This window comes from Camelus dromedarius, chromosome 1 (assembly GCF_036321535.1).
Source record: "Camelus dromedarius isolate mCamDro1 chromosome 1, mCamDro1.pat, whole genome shotgun sequence".
In the NCBI taxonomy this organism is placed as follows: Eukaryota; Metazoa; Chordata; class Mammalia; order Artiodactyla; family Camelidae; genus Camelus; species Camelus dromedarius.
The window spans coordinates 21434863-21447750 of record NC_087436.1 but is presented as its reverse complement, the minus strand read 5'-3'; the positions used below and the strand labels follow the sequence as shown (position 1 = coordinate 21447750).

The window sequence follows — 12888 nt, the reverse complement described above, 5'->3', positions numbered from 1 at the left end:
ACATAAAAGACAGGCAGTAAATTGAAGTTGAAGTTGTAGGTGTAGTAATTAGGTGTTACAAATGATTTTATGATTTTAAGTTTCTAAAAATTTTGTGTTTGAAAGTCACAAAACTCCTAAAAGATATAGAATAAGAGAAGAAATGGTACTGATTTTCAGAGGGAAGTTTATTCAAAAGTTTTCACATTTACTGTACTGTAAAATAAGTAATGATACATGATACATTTTACAGGAAAAAATCAGAAACACAGAATATTTGTTAGAATTATTCGCTAGCAAAGATTCTAACATCCAGTCAGAAGGTTTATGATCAAGGTAATAGACTATATTCAACCATGTCCTTCTTGCTAGATATCAAATGATATTGCACTTGATAAGAATCATCATGATTCTTGAAGACTGGAGAGTGAAGGTAAGAGGGTTAGATTGAAATAGAAATTTTCTAATATGTAAAATATAAAAATAAGACTCAGTGCAATCTTGACTTTTGGAAACATGCAGAAACTCCTCAGATTTCTGTGACTGGAATGCCAAAAGCTCTTACAACCATAACAACTACTTGTATTGCAGCCTAGCTCTAAATGATTTTCTCTGTCTTGCCATTTACCCCATTACATCCTGATTTTACAGTGTTTATGTGTGATGAGCCATTCTTTTCATTATTGTTTTAAGACCCTTCTCTCACTGTAAAGGAGAACTATTATATACTTTGTTAATTCAGTTTCTCAGTGTTGTGCAGTAGTTTTAAGTTGCATCTTAAGTCTCAGATTGGCCATTTGTTTAATGCGAAAAAGATAATGCTAAATTTTACTTTAAGGTATTTACTTGCCTATATTAAGACAGGCTGTTAAAGCTTCATTATCAAAGTGCCTTTTTAAAGCAAATTATACAGGGAGGGTGTAGCTCAATTGGTAGAGAGCACACTTAGCATGCATGAGATCATGGGTTCAATCCCCAGTACCTCCTCTAAAAATAAATAAGTAAAACTACCTCCCCTCAACAAAAAAAATTTTTTAATTAAAAGATACAAAGTTTATTTAAGAAAAATAAAGCAAATTATAATAATACTCTTGATTAGAAATTTAAATATAGTTAGACTGTATTATTCATTTTTAAATACAACAATGTAATTGATACAGTTTGAATTATGATGTAAACACATAAAACAGTTGTAGAAAACTTAAATCTTAGTAAAAGGAAGGGTGTGGAGTTAAGTCACAACTAGATTTACAGAAGTTAGAAACTCTTGCTCTTTCTAGTGTTGGCAGGATTGGTGGTTTTGAAATGCCTGGGCAAAAAAATCCTGTCTGACAAACCATTTTCTACTGTGTCGTATGCTGACACATAGGAGACCAATGTAAATTGTGGATCTTGAAGTAAATTTTGGAAAAGGCTTGTCTTTTCATATATTTCTCTCCTCTCAGTCCAACTTCCATTAGGAGTATCTCCGTTATTTTAGAGTCTGGACTGCAAAAATCATGCCTTTGGTTAGGATCCAGGGAGAGAAAGCTGTAAGTTGCACCACCATTGCACTGCGGAGATCATACCTAGCCCCGCCTGTCCCACACCAGCTGCAGGCAATTCTCCCCTTCCTTGTTGGGTTTCTTTGTTTCCTTGGAGGAGGTGGTAGTTTAATGTCTTAATATTTTGCTTTGTCATACATACAGAAGAGTATACATTATATCTGTGTAGTTTAAAGGGAAAAAATGGATTAATTTAATGTTAACAGATTTACTTGAATGAGAAATCTAAATATACTGAAAGGGTTTTGTCCCAAAGCAGTAGTAACTCTTTTTTCTCACTAGGTCAACTGTCCACTGCTGAAATAATTAACTTTCATACTTGATATAAAATTGGGATATAAATTACATATGCTATGAGACTCATAATTTGTGACATTTACATAATGTTCTCATCTATATTAAAAGAAATAAAATGAAAAGCCTACTTTTATCCATTGTTTAAGCTTCTAAAAACAGAATTTCATACGTTTTTCTTGTTAGCCATGTATTTGTATAAGTAGATAAGAAAGCAGAAAGGAATATTACTTTCTTGGGATGCTCTGTCTTGAAATATAATATAGGTTTCAAGAGTCTCAGAAGCAATGGAGTTACTAACTCAATTTTTTTGTATTTTGTATCTCCTTCAACATATTCTGGCAGGAAATCACTTTTCAACAAAGTCCAGGCAAAATTCACCATATCTTTTAGGAACAGAACTTCTTGAACTCCACCTTCCATATTCATTAAGTTTAATTTCATTCTTTAGGGAACATGTGCAAATCGTAAACCAGATATTATTTCTTAGATACAGAGTCATATTTTCATTGATTGTTTAGCTGGTTTAATAGGTTATAGAGCAGAGGATTTTTGTTTCTTATTTTTGTGTCTATTTCCGAAATAACTATGGTTTTTATTTTCTGTATGTTAAAAAAAAATCTATAGTTCTTACTTTAACTTTACAGATTGAAGAATAAATTAACATATCTCCTGGAAAATATTGTGTCGTTAGCCACTATACAGAGAAGCCAGTTATAAATGTTGTAAATGATAGAGTAAATGGAAAAAATGTTTTTGAGAAATATCCTGCAAATTAAGTTTGAAAGCCTCTCTGAGGCCTGTCAGAGACTGGTTAATTAAGCCATTCTACTATGAGGATTTCTTATCTAAGGTCACAGTCAGCCATAAAAAAAATATGTGGTTCTTGATAATCTGTGTACTGGGAATCGCACAGCAGTCACTGTGTGCTACTGAGAAACAAGGTGTCCATAGTATGACAGATACATGTCAGGGTAAGCCTGGGGGGTTTTCTCCATAGTGAAAAACTGGACATCTCATGAAGGAGGTAGAATAGTCAACTAAGAAATTTTAGCTAGAAATTATAAAATAATAGTACTATGGCCCAGAGGAGCAAAGTAGTTAGGCTTTTAGTTGAAAAACTGGAAATCGTACGGTTTTTGTTATTCATGCTGAGTGTACTGTGAAGGTTCTTTAAGATGATGACACCCAACCAGTTAAGGGTTGTGCTGTTACCTGGCTTGCAGGCCTTGCTCACATTGATGACCTCTTCAGAAAGTTATAGACTCTTTCCCAGAAAAAGGGGTCTGCCAGAATATTCTCCCTGTTCTTACAAGGAGTTTGTGCCAGTTGTAGAATCTAGTTCTTCACCTTGTCAAATGAATTTGCAGTTGATTTATTTATGAGTAAATAAATATTCACATATACTCCTTTTGTAGCTAAGTACCTAGTAGTGTTCCAATCTGAGGTCATTAATACTCACTGAGCACCTAATATTTGTCTGACACTGAGATGAATACGGTTCCTTATAAAAGTTCTAGTAATCTGGTAGGGAAAGCATTAAGTAATACTGTAAGGAGACAGGCTCCATTGTGCTTAGCAGTGTTTCTGATATCTTTTATTTACTGAGAAATATTCTGAGGAAAGGATAGAAAAAAATTCAGCCTTCTTTCAGTATTTATGCTTTTTACTGTAATCGCCCACTCCCAAAATGGTCCCACTTGATGGGGAGTAGATAATCCACTGTCATGACCTTTGAATTCTCTGTTCTGTGTATTAGAAAAGAAATCCATTCCTGTATGTGTGGATGAGTGTTGCAAGAACTGTAATATTTCTGTAGAGAAATTTTAAGTATGGGGCTTCAGTTTCCTCTTCTATAAAGTGCAGTATTGAAACAACACGGCCTTTAGGATCTGTCATTCCGTAGAGTTACAACAGGATTTTGCTATCTTGTTTGCTCCATCTGTGGTTATATACTTTACTTTAGTAAGATTTGGTAAGGATCAGTGTAATCAATATTTTTACAGTCACTGAGAGTTGAAGGATGCGTATTGAGGCAATTTTAAAATATTTATATAGGTGCTGTGTCCATCCATGTGTATTTAGAATTTTAATTTCATAAAAATTATTTTTAATTTTAGGAACAAGAGTTGAATGCTCGAGCCCGGGCCCTACAAGCTGCATCTGCCTCCTGTTCATTTCGGCCCAATGGATTTGATGACAATGATCCACCAGGAAGCTGCGGACCAACTGGTGGTGGGGGTGGAGGAGGATTTAATACTGTTGGCAGACTCGTATTTTGATGCTGAGAGAGTCCAAATGCACTGGTCACAAAACAGCCAATATTATGACTGTTAAAATGTCAGACTGTAACAAGTATCATATCTATCTTTTATTTTTCTTTTCATTAGACCCTTATACTTTGAGAAAACACATTCAGTGCTTGTTTTTATTTTCTTGACAATACATTTATTAACAAAATGCATCATGGGAAAAAAATCTACCTCTTAAAATTCCATTTGCTTTTATGGTTAGACATGCTTGACCAAAAATTTTCAGAGGAAAATATATACCTGGTCCCTAATTAAGCTGCATTAAATTTAGTAGAGGTATTTAAATGGTCCTGTCCTTGGTTTTACTGAAAGAAAAAAAAAATTTCATTTATTATCCTTTATAAAAGAATTGGTATTAGAGTTGAAGGAAATATTGTTAAAAAGGAAAGAAAAAATCTTTTATTTAGATTACCTGTGTAGTTATCCATTATTAAATTCAAGTCTTTGAAAATACTAGAGATGATACAGTCTCTCTTGAAGGCAATAACATAAAATTCATCCAGCTGTAGTACTTTTCAGGTTTGTGTAGTGCTGTCTTCAGCATCACTGTATCTGCATTTCAAGTACAAATGTTTTAAAAAAGGATTATTTATACATATGTGCTGAATTGATTTTAAGAAAGGTGCATGATCCTGTAGGAGCCACATTTTTACCTAAAAATTGCTAACTTTGTAGTATTTCTAATTATTTGAGGATTTTAAAAATTCTATTTCAGGGAGTATATCTTCTGTGTGTTTTGAAGGAGGTGAGTTCTGTATGTGCCTTGCAGTACTGTAATTCAAAAATAGGAATCTTTGGCTGCGGAAAAGTTTTTTTTAAATGAAAAATGTTAGGAAGTAATTTTTTGTGCTAACATTAAAATTATAACTTTTTGAAAGGTATTAGATTTTCCTGAAGTAAAATCTGATGGTTCTAAATCAATAAGTGTGATAGTTTGTTTTTAACTCTTAGAAGAATTCAGAGGAAATGAACCTAGTCACGTAAAAAAAACTTTGATTTTTGTTACTTAATCCTCAGAATATTAAAAATTGATCACATATTTTTAGAGTCGTTCATCCGGGTTTTTCTGAGTTTGTTGTTGTTGTTGTTGTTTGAGTCATATGTTTTGCACAATTGTTTCACAGTTTGAGATAAAATGTCAAAATGTCAGCCTGTACCGTCCCACATGTTCTTTTGCCAGGAAACTGGCAACCATTTGGGGCTCCTGGGTCTTGATTACACAGTATTCAGGAGTCAGCCCAGTTGTCCCCATTCATAAAAGTTTTAACTTACCCATGGTTGCACATTGTTCTGAAGATTGGTCTCCTATTTATTTTGAAAACATTTTAAGGAAAGAATGGCCTTTGGTGATTTGGGGTTTATCTTTTTCCCAAGCTTTTAATGGCAGGAGTTAAAAACAACTCCTCATCCTCATTCCGCCGCATCCCACTCCTAACCTGTTTCTAGTCACAAGGAAGATTAGGAAACCTGATTGGATTCGTTTAAACTGGAAATTCTTTGCAGAATTGATTGAGCTTTCTCTTCCATATAAATCACTGACCCAGAAGGACTTTTATCAACTTCCTTTCCTGTGACTTCCTATTCTCATAGTGGGTGTCTGAGCTACCCAATGTGTTCAGTTGTCCACTGGCTAGATAATGACTTACAATCAGGTTATATCAGTCTTAGCATTTACTAAAATTGATAAAGTCATTAAATATTTGCTGAGTTGATATTGGGTTCAGCTGCTTCTATGGGAAACTTCCATAAAGACCATTAGACCTACCCAAAGTTTTATCTATGATCATTTAAGGATCGTATGTCTCAAGGTAATACATACTGAATTTTTTCCAAAATGATAACAGAAAGATAAAGTTCTAGTTATATAACATTAAACATTTCAATAACTTCATACCAGTACCAAAGACTTGAAATTAAAGATTTCCTTTTAAGATTAAAAACACAGTAACATTATTTGCTGAATTTAAAGCATTTATACCTGTGGAAATCTTGGAACCAGAATAATCAGAAGCTTCATTCAAAAATTCATCCATCTGAGCCTCTTCAATAAGCCGATACTTAGGATTGCTCTGATGATTGTCCTCCTCAGTAATTAGCATCCCTATCACTTGACTGCAGCTTGGTTTAGTTGTCATATTAGGTCTTCCCTTTCCCCGTATTCCTAACCCTTGCTCTTGCATATGTTGTGGGGTCTGACTGTGAAGGCTGGCTAGGGTACTACTACTATTTCCCTTCAGTTCAATCCAAGGTAATCAGTTAAAATGTAGCTGCTAATTTTGCTGAGAAGGGCACATTAGGTCTCACTACTCACAAAAATTAAAAACTAGGCATCTAAGCCTGTTCCTCTCAAAGATCTTTACTGGCACCCTGAGAACAGTAGAGGTTTTTTTCAGAGAGCTATACAAAGAAGAAAATACAAATGTGGTTGGTCGTGTAAGCCTGGGTAACCCATCCTCTAGGCAGGTGCCTGTGAAACTGGCTTGTGACACTTCCATAGCTCGAGTTGGAGAAAGGAGTGTAGCTCAGTCTCCCTTCAGGCATCTTCCCATCACCTCTCTTTAAGCTGAATAACCAGAGAAGTAGGGCAACACTGGGCTAGAGATTCCTGGCCTTTGTTTCCATACCTTAGGTTTCCAGAAGACTCCTGTGGATGTAGGAATAAAGATCTCTCGTAATGTGTAGAGGTATTTGGGGACTTTGTGACAGGTTCAGAAGGCCGATTTTTAAGTCACATTTGGAAAGAACAAAAATATTTCAAAAGTAAGTCTTAAGCTCAGATCTATAATGTTCTTTTTCATTTAGATCTGTTCTTTTTATGATGTTATTTACAAAAGTACTTGTCTTTTCATATACTACCTCTTTAAGTACTTTTTGCTACCCTCTTATGAAAGAGGATTGAATGCTTAATGTGTGCCCAGCCCGGTTTAATTAAACATAATTGGCATAATCTTTCTAGTACCCAGATCTTAATGGAAATGACCATTTTGATACTGTGTACTTAGTTCCAGTTCTTAATTCCTAGTGTATCTTTTCCTATTGTGTACTCCACACAATATACTCTATACCAAGAGAGCTAAAACAGAGGAAATAATGTTTTACATTTACATATGGTATTTTTCCTCATAAAGGTGTTGTACTTTGTATATCCTTTTACCCTCTGTTTTTTCCTAATAAGATTAGGTTTCTAAAACTAAATATTCCGGAAGTAAAGGATAAGTTCTTCTCAGCTTATGAAAACTTACTAGGAAATGTTAACTTATTAGTAATTCAGTAATACAATCTACAAGAATAAGGTTAAACTTTGGATAATGTGATCCTGTAACAAACAGGTTTAAAGTGAAAGCAAGGAAATATGAATTTAAAGTTACCCCAAAGAAGCTTTAAAAATAAGTCTAAAATATAAGCTGTTCCATATACATATATATTCTTAGGCATTTACCAAACTGTCATATCATCATAGAGCTAGCCTTATTTTGTTTTATTAAGTTAATTTTCTTACAGAGTCCTTTTTGGGAGTGAATGAAACTCAAAATGAATGAGGGATTTGAAAAAAACAAGGATTCAAAATAAACAGTGCTTGGAAAAAAGGCTGACTTAAAAAGCAACAGCAGCTTTTCCTGTATAAAAAGAAATTTTGCTAAAGAAATAATTTTTAAGAGATAAAGATTTTTATTCAACAAAACAAATCTGGGTTTTACAAATTCAAAGGGATTTGTTATGTAAAACTTTTAGCCTCAGTGTTACATAACCAGTGTGGATTTAACATTAAAAATAGAATCTAAGAAGTCAGCCAAGTGTGTAGCCAGCTCTCATCAGTGTCAGTTATGGCCTGCAGTTGTTTTTCTCTTAATAAATATGTTTTCAAGTTTTGCTTTGTGTGCTAGACAGACACACACACACACACACACATACGCACACACACACACGCGCACACACACACACACACACACACACACACATTGATTTCAGAGAGATGAAAAGGTTAGCCTTCCCTGGCTAGACCAGCGGCTTCAACCGCTGGTTGAAGTGATTATGTTAGAATCACTTGGAAAAGTTTTGAAAAATAATATCAGACTCCCCCCCAAGACCAGTTAAACTACATGGGGACTGAGCATCAATATTTTTTAAAGTTCTCACATGATTTTAATGTGCTGCCTCAGTTGAGAACTTCTGGGCTAGAAAAGGAGCTGTTTTCCCTAGGGCTTTTATCCAAGGATACTAATATGCTGGCTGTCTGTCATGTGCTGGACACAGATATTTATATGTCTTTTTAACTTATGTCAGCCCTGTGAGTTTATACCTTTCCCCTCCCTTACGCCTTTATGGATAAAGAAAGACTGTTTAAGAAATTTGCTCAAAATCATGCAGCTAAAAAATCAGAATTGAGATTTTAATCCAGGCCTTCAGAACTCCAAAGTCAATGCTCTAACAGAGGGACAGTAACAAGTAGGAGAAAAATATGAACAAAAGACTTAAGCAAATTACATGTTTAAAAAAGCTTGCAAAAAAAATTATGAAATAAAATTCTATAATCTGTTTCACTTATTCTTTTGCACTCCAAACATGATTCCAAAAAAGTGAGATTTGCTTTGTAAAAACTTGTAGATAGTGATCTAAATGGTTAAGAAATGTGGTTCTTAGCAAGCTCATTTGCTGCACCAGTTAAATCACTGCTTACTTTACCAGCCTCATCTCTTCATTCTTCCCTTTCTGTCCTCCAAAGTTATACTGGACCTCGCATAGTCCTTATTCAGACAACATCATGTACTTGCCATCTCTAGGCTTCTACACATGCAAATCCCAGTATAGCATACCATTACCCACACCCCACTTCTCCCTTCCTGCTTTCATTTGACTAATTCCAGCTCACCAGGCAATATGTTCAAGTATATCTCATACTGGCCTCCCAAACTGACTAGTCTTCCCTTTTATCCTGGGTTGTGTCTTGTGCTCCTTAAAAAGACCATGGCTTAGTAATGGAGCTAAATTAGCCCTAGAGCATTACCTACAGGGAAAATTAAAAGCGGGCCTTGAAATGATCAAAGTCATCTATAAGTAATTCAACTGCATGCAGAACAAAGTCCAATACTCTAAAGGAATACAACAAACCCAGCATTTAACAAATACACAATATTCAGGATCTGATCAAAAATTATCAGGCATTCAAAGGAAGAAAATATGACATACTTAGGAGAAAAAACAGTCAATAGAAACAGATTCAGTATAGCACAGGGAGCTATATTCGATAACTTATAGTAGCTTATGGTGAAAATATGAAAACAAATATATGTATATTTATGTATGAGTGAAGCATTGTGCCATATACCAGAAATTGACACATTATAAAATGACTATACTTCAATTTTTTAAAAGTAGAAAGAAAAAAATGCCGATTCAGAAATTATGGAAAGGAAGGAACTGACAAACTAGCAGCTTAAAAGAATATAAAGAAAAATATGGACAAAATGAAAAAAAAAAAGGAAATTCCAAGAAATGGAAAGTCCAAGACAAAATGAATAAAGAAATGGATTTCCAAAGGAAATCATACCAAGGCATATGATAATTGAATTCATTAAAAACAGTGATAAAGAGAAACTGTTAAAAGCAACTGGAGAAACAGAGATTCACACACTATATACAGCCCTCAAGTCAAATCTATCTTGCCTCCTGTTTTTTCATAAAGAAAGTTACTGGACACTGACACACCTATTTGCTTACCTATTGTCTATGGCGTTTATTTCACTAGAATGGCAGAGTTGAGTAGTTGTGACAGACTATTTGGCCTGCAAAGCCAAAAATATTTACTAGAGTACTTCACTGAAAAAGTTTGATTTCTGATAAAGAAAAACAGAAGACAGCAGTCTTCTTATTAAAAAATATGCAAGCTAGAAGGCAATGGAATGACATCTACAAAGTGCAGGAAGGAAAAACTGCCTACGTAGTAAACATTTGCTATATTATACCAGCAAAGATGTCATTCAACGTGAGAGTGAAAAAAATTCTTAGACAAAAGCTGAGAATTTTTTCCTCGAATATTTGGACTACGTGGTATGTTAAAGAAAATTCTTCAGGCTGAAGGAACATGATCCCAGATGGAAACTTGGATCTACACAAAGAAATGAAGGGTGCTGGAAACAGATTTGGCACCATTGACTCAATATCCAGGAAAGTAGAGACAGCTTTGGAAAGCTCGAGACTCACACTGTGCCCAAGAGCAGTGATTTGGGCCTCCTGTCGCATCCCCCATGCGCCCAGCATACCATGCAGACAGACGAGACTCCCTTCCAGGAAAAGAAGCATACACATGGACTAAAGCAGGGTTTGGCAAACACAGCCTAGGAGCCAGCCACCTGTTTGTGTAGAAAATCCAAAATAATTAAGAATGTTAAACTTAACATACAAACTTTTAAAATCAATAGGTGAGTTTAGCATGTTCCCTGAATATAAAGCCAGTATACAAAATTCAAATGTATATCTGGATATCGGGAACAAGTATTAGAATATAAAATTGAGTGATTATATATACCATCATATTTTCAAGATCAATTTCTTAAAAACGTAACATACACAAGACCTCCACACAGAATACTACAAAACATTGTTTAAGAAAGTAAAGAAGACCTAAATAAATCGGTTTAGAAAGCTCAATATTATAAATATCTAATTTTCCTCACACTGGCCTAAAGAATCAATGCATTTCCAATCTTGGATTTTTTATTTATATTGAGAAGCTGATTATAAGATGGAAATGAAAAAATTCTAACAATAGCCAAGACTCTTGGAAATGAACAAGGTAGGATGCCTTTCTTTACAGGATAACAAGGCTTATTACAAAACTAATTAGGATGGGGGGAGGGTATAGCTCAAGTGGTAGAGCACACACGAGGTCCCAGGTTCAATCCCCAGCACCTCTTCCAAATGGAAATAACTAAATAAACCCAATTACAACCCCCTCATACAACAAACAAAACAAGCCAAAACTAATTAGGACAGAGTGGGTTATCATCTCTGTTCAGGAAAGAAAAGTGAATCCAGAAATAGACCCAAACTTACACATACATGATTTATGACAAAAGTAAGATGACCATCCGTCCTAGTCTGCCTGAGCCTGAGGCTGTTCCCATGATATAGATCTTTCAGAACTAAAACCAAGAAAATTGGAATGAGCTGGTCACAATAGACAAAGGTAGCACTTTAGCTAGTGAGGATGGGCTTTTCAATAAATCATATGGGGCAATTGGATAATCATATAAAATAAAAGAAATTCAGCTCTTACAGTGCATACAAAAATGTATTTTCAGATGGATTGTAAATCTAAACTGAAAGGCAAATTAACACTCTAAAAGATTACTTGGCAGAATATCTTCAAAACCTAGGAATATGGAAAGATTTCTTAAATAGGATCCAAAAAGCCCTTGTCATGAAGGAAAGCAGTGGTAAAATGGATTACATAAAATGAAAAACTTCTGTTCCTCAAAGACACCATTCAGAATGAAAAAATCATGGAGTGGAAGATATTTGCAACTCATAAGTGAATATATAAAGAACTGCTATAAATCAAAAAATAAAAAAATAAGATAGTCTGCAAGAAAATGAGGAAAAGAGAAGCAGGAACTTCATAAGAACAACTTTCTAATAAACATACAAAAAGATACGGATCTTCATTAATCATCAGAAAATACAAATAAAACCACAGCACTTTTATATAAGATGAATTAAGTTTAAAAAGATTGACAGTATCAAATCCTGATGAGGCTGCAGATTGTAAAGTCTCATACACTACCTACAGGAGTGTGGATTGATAAAACTACTTTGGAAAAATGACAGTTATCCTTGAAAACTGGACCCATGCATATTCTACTATCCAGTAACTCACTCACTAGGAATAGATCCTATAGAAACGTATTCACAAAACACATTTTTAAAGGTTCAATGTAGTATTATTAATAATGGCCTACAACTTAAAGTGTCTATGAAGAATAGACTAGATAAATTATGGTATATAGTATGTTAAATTCCTATACAGCAGTGGAAATGAACTCCAGATATACATTACAAGAAGGATGAATTCCACAAACATAATTTAAGGAAAGCAAACCATTTACATAAAACAGGCAGTTTGTGGATGTAGGAAGTATGGGTGCTACCTTTAGAGAAACGGAGGGGGAAGCAATCAGAAAGGATCATGAATGGGGACATTTGCGATACAGTTAATGCTCTATTTTTCACCTAGTTGTTCATTTACCAGCTGTGTTCACATTATAACATATCAAACTGTATACTTACAATTTTGTACTTTTCTGTATATCTTTTATACTTCAAAAAAATATTGAAAATCTTCATTATAACTGGCAGTTTTTTTTTAAGAGTAGCCTGGCAGAGTGTAAGACCAGAGGCCAGAAAGCAGTTAAGAAGCTACTCCAGGAACCCCAGGGATGGATGATGAGCTTAAACTAAGAGAGTCGGAGAAAAGTGGAAAGACTAAAAATAAATTGTTTGCATATATCTAAATTGAGTACCTATTTTAAATTTTCAATTAAAATATCAGTTCTTCAGATGCACTAACCACATTTCAAGTGGTCAATGGCCCCATGTGGCTCACGGCTCCCATAATGAACAGCACAACTCTAAATAATAGTAATGAACCATAGTGGTGGTAAACTATATTTTGTAATTTTATGCCACCTTCCCATCCTAAGTACCCAACATCTGGGTACCCTTATAAAAAATTAAACACATAGGCAGCAACATGGATGGAC

The 12888-nt window shown here is 34.6% G+C and overlaps 1 protein-coding gene across 2 annotated transcripts in view; it reads left to right on the top strand.

Annotated features, from left to right (window-relative positions):
* USP38 (ubiquitin specific peptidase 38) overlaps positions 1-5278 on the top strand; it is a 31210-nt gene extending 25932 nt beyond the window's left edge. For both annotated transcript variants that reach the window (XM_010983759.3, XM_064493253.1), the window contains one exon: positions 3938-5278. In XM_010983759.3, the coding sequence (XP_010982061.2) occupies positions 3938-4099 (162 nt within the window). In that variant the 3' untranslated portion in view covers positions 4100-5278. The remainder of the gene's footprint in view (positions 1-3937) is intronic.
* The last annotated feature ends 7610 nt before the right edge of the window (positions 5279-12888 follow it).